Genomic DNA, 9,676 nt, shown 5'->3' on the forward strand with positions numbered 1-9,676 from the left:
TACCCCCACACAGCTGGCTACAGTTCAAGTCCTGGACCTGGAGGCTCACTTTCTTGCTTTCCCTCTCTCTCTCTATCTGTCTCTGGTCAAATTAAAATAATAATTAAGGTTAAATAAAATTATTTTTTAAAAAAACAGATTTTTGCTATAGGGTCCATGCACTTGCTGGAGAGACAGACATAGACAGAGAAAAATAAGGTGAAAAATCACCCCCCCTCCCCGAAGGATGGCCATGCCACAATCCCTTCTCCTCCATTCTCCTCCTGGGATTCAGAACATGCATACACATGGATCTGGTGTGATTTTTTTTTTTTTAGATAATTATTTTAATTTAACTTTCTTTCTTTCTTTAATTTGACCAGAAAGTGACACACAGAGAGAGAGAAATCAAGCCTCCAGGTCCAAGACTCAAACTGCCATCAGACATGTGGGAGTCCACCATACCACCTACTGGCCCCCGACCTGGTATTAATTTTAAGCTGCTGGATCCAGAACTCGAACTTCAGTTGGCCACATGGGAGTCCAGCACCTTAAACTCTATGTTACCTGCTGGCCCTTCATGATGTAAACTGGTCAAATTAAAAATCAATGAATGAATAAATAAAAATTAAAATAAATAGTTATTAAAATAATAAATAAACAGGCAGTGAGCTGGATTCAGCAGAGGTCACAGTTTTGATTCCTTGTGTAGATGAGGTGACAGGTTAAGAAAAGCTAACTGTGGGGCTAGCAGGTGGCATGGTAGCTATGGCACTGGACTCCCACATGGCTGACCAAGGTTCAAATATTGGACCTCATGGCTTGCTTTCTCACTTTCCCTCTCTCTCTGTTTCTCTCTAGTGAGCACATGTGCCCTATGGCAAATTAAAAAATAATAATAAAAATTAAATAATTATTTCAAAAAAATAGATTCTGTTGCACAAATAAATGAATGATAAATGAGTGAATACACATGCACCAATTATGGCCTCAGTATGCTGCAGGATATGATACTAAGTACGCTTTGGACAAGTTTATTAGTCAGTTGAGAACAAACAGTAAACAATAAAAGAATGTGATACATCTTGATCAAGTTAATGGTGCAGACTTTTTTAAAAAGTTTATTTCTTTGGAGAGAGAGACACCTCCAAAAGTGATCTACCCCAAGTCTGAGCCAACCTGAATAACCCATGCATCTCGGGACCTAGACCTAGGACCCTCTCCTGTGCCTAGCATCACCTGGTGTTACCACTATGCCACTGTTCAGCCCCCCAATGGCACAGTCTAGGTGTGACATAAAATAGAGACAAAAAAATAAGAACAACGTATTTTTTGTTTGTTTTAGGTTTTTGTGGTGGGGTGTCCTTGCTTGCCAGAGAGAGTGCGAGGGAAAAACCGCGGTGGGCCGTGTGGGAGTCCAGTGCCGCAATAAAGAATGCCCTCACTCCTGAGTATTCGGAAAGGTACTCAGTGAGGCAGTAAAGAGCAGAAGCTAAAACAGAAACGGACACGGCTGGTGAAGACCACGAGCCAGAAGCATTTTTTAGAGCAGAAATAGTTTGCTGACCCTTCAGTACTACTCTTCACACACTTCCAAGTCTTCAATGTTAACAAAAATAAATCCAAGGGATCATATTTCAAATCAGCTCATAACAATCAAAACTCTAGTTACTAATGTTTAAGTGTAGAAGAAAAATACCAAGTCTGTGGAAATGTCAGCTGTCCAGCTTCCTAGCACTCAGGGTACGTGTGACAGGGAAGAGAAGGTGCGTAAGGCTGGCTGGCTCAGGATCGTAAGGGGATAAGCCTAAGGCCTGTAATAATCCGGCTTGGCAAGCAGAAATGCTGACCTGTTCCAGGTTAGCGGCAGTAAAAAGGAAATAGACGGGGCTAGCAGGTGGAGTGGTGATTAATGTGCTAGACTCCCACATGGCCACGCCCCAGACCCAGCAGTGGAGAATCACTCAGAGCGCATGTGCATGCAAGCCCAAATCCAGAGAGAACAAAGGAGAAGGGACTGCAGTGTGCCCCACCACGGGGTGATTTCTCACTTTGCCTCTCTTTATCTCTCCAGCAAGTGCACATACCCTAAAGGAAGGAGGGTGGGAGGAAGGAAGAAAGGTGGGGAGAGGAGAGGGGGAATGTGAAAAAAGTTTCAGGTAGAACCAACAGGCCTTCACAACTACTCATACGGGAGGGAGACAAGAATCAAAGATCATTTACTAAAAGGACAGAGCCTAAGTCACAGAGAGACGAGTGATGTCATTTTAAAAAGTGGAAAGTCAGAAGGAAGATCAGGAAAAGCTGCAAAGGGAGAGAGGAGTCCGATTTAGGGTACAATGTGTTTAAAGTACTGGTGAGATACATTGTTTCCACATTTGGCTGGCAAGTGGTAACCTGAAGTGGCTCTCAAGAAAGCCTTAAGTGGGACCAGCATATGGCATAATGGTTACATCACTGGACACTCAAGAAGTTGACAGTGATTCCAGTCCTGGACTTGGCAGCTTAAACCTCACACCAGGCACACATACATGCATGCCCTGAAGGAGAAAGGGTTACGGCGTGACCAGCCCCCAACGGGGGTGATTTCTCGCTGTCTCTCTCTCTCTGTGTCTCCAGTGAGCACATGTGCCCCATAGCAAAAATCTCTTAAAAGAAAGAAAAAAAAGAAAGCCTTAGGAGGACTTACCCTTAGACAGAAAGGGGTTATCTATATGATTATTTCTTTCTTTAAAAAATAATTATTTATTTAATTCCATTCATCATTATTATTATTCATTTTTAATTTGACCAGGGAGAATCAGAGAAAGAGAAAGGGAAAGTGAGAGAACAAGCTACCAGGTCCAGGACTTGAACCACGATCAGCCATGTGGAAATCCAGAGTCTTTAGCCACCATCCCACCTGCCGGTTCCCTGAATGGTTATTTCTAACACTGCACAATTATCTGTTGCCTCCCACAGGCCTATGAGCTACTTGATGACAAAGATTAAATCATATTTTTCTTAACTACCCCGAGATTCATTCAGTGTTCTGAGGCAGTTAACACAGTGCTCCAGGTTCCGGGCTCCAATCTCACCACTTATTTGCTGTATGAATCTGGATGAGTTAGTCACGTATCTCTCTCCCAGTTGCTTCACCTATAAGTAGGGATAGGGATAATAATATTAGGTTGTCAGGACAGTCGTGACATACATTTCTGTTTTTCTATACAAAAATGTGTCATGCCTTTCCTGATGACCCAATAGTATTGCCTATCTCATAGCGTTAAGAGGATTAAATTTGTTATGATGACATTACTGTTAACTTTCTGAAGAATCAGATGAGACTGGTTTAATAAGATGGATAAGTGAGGACCTTCAAAGAAGCTATTTTATAGTCATTCCCAAACAAGATCTCCATTTTCAGAAACTTTGCAATATGTTATAGAGAACAAGGGATAAGTGTCCTATAGCTATTTTTTAAAGATTTATATATTTAATTTTATAATTATTATTTTTAATTGGACCAGAGAGAGAAAAAGGGGATGGTGGGGGAGGAGGGGAGAGTGAGAAAACAAGCTGCCGGTCTGGGACTAGAACCCCAGTTGATCATGTGGCAGTCCAGCACCTTACGTACCACACCACCAGCCAGCCCCGGATTTTTAAAAAAATATACCACACGAGTAAAGACTGCAAAGCGGAAGAAATGAGAAACAAAAGATGCTGCATACATCTTTTAATAAGTCTGCCACTAAGAGTCTAGTACCAGCAGATGGAGCCCCATAACCACATTTTTGTGACCCCTTTCCTTTCTCCTCAGTCATGCACTGAGTATGAAGAAAGAGAAATCTAGACAGCCTTCAAAGCTCATTTCCCCCAATTCCAGTGGTTTGATAATGTTCTAGTCCAGCAGATCTCAGTTAACACAACTAAGAATAGGCTCACTTCGGCTGCTGAGGTCTGGAGGTGACCACCTTCCTGGCCAGGAGGTTTCCACTGTTCTGTAGACACCTGGATGCTTGGATGCTCCTTGCCATGTTTTAGGAGTGAGGTCACAGTTTACTTAGACACTAGTCATGCTGAGTACGGTCTAGCCACCTCTCTCTCCCTCTCTCTCTCTCTCTCTTTCTCCCCCTCCCTCCCTCCCTCCTTTCCTCCCTCTTTGGTCAAATTAAAATAAAAAAAAAACAACAACAAATGAATAAAGTTAAATTTAAAAATTACTTTTTTGTTTTTTGAGAGGTTTTCGCTATAGGGTGCCTGCGCTTGCCAGACAGACAGAGAGAGACAGAGAGACAGAAAGCGAGAACTCACCCCCCAGGGGGGATGGTCACACCGCAATCCCTTCTCCTCCATTCTCCTCTTGGGATCTTGGGCACGCACGCACACGCGCCCGGCGTGAGCTTTAAGCCACCAGGTCCAGGACATGATCGACTACGTGGGAGTCCAGTAACATAGCCATTACACTAACCGCTGGTCCCTAAAAATTACTTTTTAAAAAAGATGTATACCCAAGCTGTTCTTTTTTTTTTTTTTGGAGAGGTTTTCACTATAGGGTGCGTGCGCTCGCCAGACAGACAGAGAGAGACATAGAGACAGAAAGAGAGAAATCACCCCCAGGGGGGATGGTCACGCCACAATCCCTTCTCCTCCATTCTCCTCTTGGGATCTTGGGCACGCACGCACACGCGCCCGGCGTGAGTTTTAAGCCACCGGGTCCGGGACGCAAACCGTGGTCGACTACGTGGGAGTCCAGCGACATAGCCATTATGCTAGCTGCTGGTTCCCTACCCATGCTGTTCCCGAACAGAGAGATTCTATAATGAACCCAACAATACAGACAAAACAAATATTCTTGTGCTTGTATGTAAATCATACTTAATTAGTAGCAAAGATTAGAAAGAACTCAAATTCCAACCAAGTGGGGCATAATTTTAAAGTACTTCCCAAACATACAGAGTATACAAGTAAATCCTTAAAATACATGTAAAGTTGGTGATATAGGTATCAAGAGATTGCCTCCAAGGAGCAGAAAAGATGGAAGAACATCGGACTGAGAAGCTTTCCTCTTTCACAACTCTTTGAATTTAGCAGCTCTTCAAATTAGAAGAGATTTTGAAAGGTTAGAAAAATTCACCCCACCACCTGTCAGATCACCCCATCTTAACTCTTTGAAAACCTTTACCACATTTTCTTAAACTCTTAATTTTTATCTTATCTTTCCCCATAACTTTAGAGAAAGTATGCCCCCACGAAGTAGGAATTTTGTCTGCCTGGTTCATCTAGTAGCATTCAGAACCTAAACAGGATACACCTAGGGCCGAGGGCCATTCAATGTACATTTGCTCAATAAACCAAAATCAGTTTGCCATCTTAACTTCCTCCTCCAGAATTCCGAGTGTGGCGACATTGCTCAGCGTTTTCATTACCATTTAGTCTGTCCGTCTACCGGAAATGCTCACACTGACCTGTTTCTGTGGGGCTAACCCAGCAGCCTGGGGCTATCTGGGAGCACAGACTTCAGGGTCTGGCAATCAACTGACATTAAGTTTCCCCCTGAATCAGTTTAAACCACAGACACCACCAGAGAGGCCCAAGGATCACTGGGGCTGGGCTGCTCGGAGCACAGACTTCAGGGTCTGGCAATGACATTAAGTTTCCCCCTGAATCAGTTTAAACCACAGACACCAGCAAAGGCCCAAGGATCACTGGGGCTGCTCAATGAAGAGCACAAGACTCAGCTGGGAGAGTGCAAGCCACCTGCAAGGCCTTTGCCTCGCCGAGTTAAGACACGGGTCAGAAAAGCCGCAGGTGCGGCCGCGCGTCTCCAACCCCGAAGGACACAGAAGACTGACAGCACGTGCACCGTGAGCGCTGCCACCCCCACCCAACTCAAGGCCACCCTGCTGCCCACGAGCCACACCAGGGCTGCGTGCATCACCCTTGTGTCGCTGGCTCCCAGCCCCACGCCCGCGAGGACGAGCCGGAAGAGGCCGACCAGCGGGAGCGGGCATTCGCAGCCCCCGGTGCCCACCAGCGGGAAGCGCCACACACCTCCGCCGTGGCTGGGGCCAGGTTGTCACCACGGAGGTGCCCTCTCCTTTCCTAGCCTCTCTCAGCCTGACCCCGGAAGGCCCCGGCGGGTGCTCGCCGCTCGCCTCACCTGGGCGCGGCCATGTTGATGGAAGTGGCACTACATTTCCCATGAGCCAGCGGGGCGGCAGCCCCCACAGTCCCCTTGCCTCCCGGAGCTCTGCACCGCCGTTTCTCCGCCGAGCGTCCTTGCGCACCGCTCTCTGCTACAGTGAAAAGTCGCACGTCTTATTTCAGGGAAAAGAAACGATGGAGAGGGCAGCTTATTTTTATGGGTCCCTTTGCAAATGGACGACGTCAAACAGATTTGTGTCCTTCAGTCCCCCAACTATGGGCCCTCCCATATTGGGCTCCTCCTACATCCTACTTCCTAAATCTTGCTGGGAGTGACGGGAAAAGATTACAGAGTCTGAAAGATATTATCTATTAAACAACATTAGGAGAGGACATCGTTTTGGACTGAGCTCCTGCATCAGGCCCCATCAGACCAAACCAAAATGGAGTCTCTTGGGCTAAATGTCACATAACCAAACTAAAACTTCAGAGAAGCAAATAGATCTCTAACAGGTCCATTTTCCCTGAAAAATAGGAGATTCCTATCTACCTATAATAAGGAACTCATCTCTGCTCTAACCATTACACAAAAGTAATCTGAAGTAACTGTTACCTACGAAGCTTTTTTCTATTGTCTACTTCCTGTTCCCACCTTAGAAAAACCACTAGTCTACTATTGCCTTGGGGGTGCTTTCATTCTGTTTTTTATAGGATAAAGGCTTCCCTATTCATGAAACTTGAATATAAGTCAATTAGGTCTATCACTAAGTTTGTTATTATTCTGTCTTTTGATAAGTCATGAGAAGAGGGATGTGAAATACTATGAAGTGCCTGGGAATCGTGAGTATCTCAGAGTAATAGAAAGATGAGTGGAAGAATGTCCAAGGAGGAAAAAAAAAAGTAGGGTGCTTCCTGATTATTAGATACCCTAAGGCCATTCTATTATGCAGGCCCAAGGGAGGTCCTAGAAAGACTAGAGAAAATGAGTGACAGGACCAGAGCTGCTGATAAAAGGTGGCAGAGGACTAGAAGTATTACAAAAGTAAGATGGCAGTTGTAGTGTTAAAGTAAAAAGTAGCAAAATACTGAGACACAGCAGCAGCAGAGAAAAAGGAAAAAGATTTGGTAACAGCTCAGAAATATTGATAAAGGTCATAGGAGAGGGGGTGCTTAGCACTTGTTCCTGCTCAAATGCTATTTGTGATATGAATGTACCATAATCACTATTTGCCTTGAATTATGGGCTGCGTGGGAGTAAGGAAGGAACCATGAGAGTAGTGGTGAGGGGAATCGTTTTTCCTACAGTGCTGATTCAACACCTCCACCCATACCCCTATCACAGTGGATGGACCATTAGTAAAAGTTGAGGCTGGCTGTTCAGAAAGGTAGACATTGAAAAGAAAGTGTTGTCGGGACTAGCAGTTAGCGTAATGGCTATGTCGAGGGACTCCCACGTAGTCTACCATGGTTCGAGTCCCGGACCTGGTGGCTTAAACTCACGCAAGGCGCGTGTGCGTGCGTGCCCAAGATCCCGAGAGGAAAATGGAGGTGAAGGGATTGCGACGTGGCCATCCCTCCTGGGGGGTGATTTCTTGCTTTCTGTCTCTCTGTCTCTCTCTCTGTCTGTCTGGCGAGTGTACATGCCCTATAACAAAAACCTCTCCAAAAAAAAAGAAAGGAAAAAAAAAGTGCTTCAAGTGGAGGAATGATCTGTATGAAGAATAGGTTAGAAGAAAGAAAATAAGTCAGAAGACAGGCAACCATAACATTTGCCCAGGAAAGAAAGGGTAAGACCAAAACTGAATCGCAAAAGTGAGGACACAGGTGCAAACTGGAGAAGTCACAGTGACCAGACATTGTAAAGTACTTGGGTGCAAGGGAAGGTCTGTCTAATCTCCCCCGTTGCAGTCTTGCTGCTTCTGCACTTCTGGATGCTTTCAAAAACACATCCTGGGGGCTGGCAGGTGTCATGGTGGTTAAAGGTGCTGGACTCCCAGATGGCCAACCATGGTTCAAGTCCTGGACCTGGTGCTTCCTTTCTCACTTTTCCTCTCTCTCCTTTTTCTCTCTATCTCTGATCAAACTGGAAAATAATAATAAATAAAAGTTAAAAGTAAAATAATTCTTAAAAAAAATCATAGTAGAATGTTCTGCAATGATGAAAATGTTTTATACTCTGAGCTGTCCAATATGGTAGACACCAGTGACATGTGGCTTTTGAGTATTTCCAATGTGGCTATTACAAAGGAACTGAGGGGCCGGAAGGTGGTGTGGTGGTTAAGGGTGTTGGACTCCCATATGGCTGACTGTTGTTGAGTCCCAGTTCCTGGCAGCTTGCTTTCTCACTCTCTCTCTCTTCCCCACTCCCCTAGTCAAATTAAAATAAATAAGTAAACGAATAAAGTTAAATTAAAAAAGGAATTGATATTTTGAACATTTAAAATTTTACTTAGTTTTTAATTTAAATTTAAATAACTGCGTATGGCTGGTGACTACCAAATCAGATAATAAGGGGAAATATCCCCTTACGTCCTATTGGTCAAATTCAGTAATAGTACTTTATCTTGGTATCTGTTCTGCTCGAAGGTACTTAAGCTTTTAAAATTTAACTGAAAGGACCAGCAGATGACATGATGATTACATTGCTGGACTCCCACATAGCTGACTACAGTTCAAGTCCCCAATCATGCTGGACAAATGTGCATGCATCCTCAAAACCCCAAGAGAAGAATGGAGGAGAAGGGATTGCAGCAAGGTCATACCCCCTGGGGGTAAATTTTTGCTTTCCATCTCTCTGTCTCTCTGGTGAGAACAAACGCCCTATAGCAAAAATCTAACAACAACAAACGTAACTGGGGCCAGATGGTGGCACAAATGTAAAACACAAGAATTGTGTTTCATGGAAGAAAAGAAACTGAAAAATGATTTTCAGCTTCTAAGCTTCCGTGAAACTGCTCTTTTTGCTCTCTTACACCTGCTGGCCACTTGCTGTCAGAGCCGTCCACTAGCATCTCCCTTCATAACCGAGTACAGGCAAGCTCTCAGGTTGTGTGATTTATCCTCTTCTCTGACTCTAGTCTTTTCCTGTTGGCCCTCCACAGAGGGCCTCCAGGAGATCTGTGGCTCAGTCCCTAATCTTTATCTTCACCCACAATTTCCCTTTAGGAAGCAGTTTGGTTTAGTGAAAAGGAATACAGGCAAAAAAGAAAGAAAGAAAAGAAAGAAAAGAAAATGGGCTCTGGCTTATGAACTTAAGTATAAACTGCAAAACAATAGTTGTTTTCTGGGATTGGTGTGATAATTAAATAAAAACCATATATAGGGGACTGGCAGGTAGTATGGTGGTTAAACACCTGACTCCCATGTGGTCGACCACAGGTGACATCCCGGACCTGAGGGCTTGCTTTCTCACTTGCCTCTCTCTCTCTCTCCCTCTCTGGTCAAATTAAATAGTAATAATAAATTAAGTAATTATTTTTTTTAATATCATACATAGAGTAACTATTAAATGGTAGTTTGTTCCTTTTCTCTTCTTTTGTTCCTGGCTTACAACCCCAAATGTCTGACCATC

The 9,676-nt window shown here is 44.2% G+C and overlaps 1 protein-coding gene across 9 annotated transcripts in view; it reads right to left on the bottom strand.

The window, feature by feature from the left end:
- Nucleotides 1-6,562, bottom strand: part of ALKBH8 (alkB homolog 8, tRNA methyltransferase) — a 46,973-nt gene extending 40,411 nt beyond the window's left edge. For 3 of the 9 annotated variants that reach the window (XM_014588786.2, XM_027772855.1, XM_027772853.1), the window contains exon 1: nucleotides 6,122-6,561. Coding sequence is in view for 4 of the 9 variants with exons in the window: in XM_027772855.1 (XP_027628656.1) it covers nucleotides 6,122-6,135 (14 nt within the window). In the remaining 5 variants the exon portion in view is untranslated. The other 6 variants (XM_014588785.2, XM_014588778.2, XM_014588781.2 and 3 more) reach the window with 5 other exon arrangements.
- Between the last annotated feature and the right edge of the window lie 3,114 nt (nucleotides 6,563-9,676).

This window comes from Tupaia chinensis, unplaced genomic scaffold (genome assembly GCF_000334495.1).
Source record: "Tupaia chinensis unplaced genomic scaffold, TupChi_1.0 Scaffold000311_2, whole genome shotgun sequence".
Taxonomy (NCBI): Eukaryota; Metazoa; Chordata; class Mammalia; order Scandentia; family Tupaiidae; genus Tupaia; species Tupaia belangeri.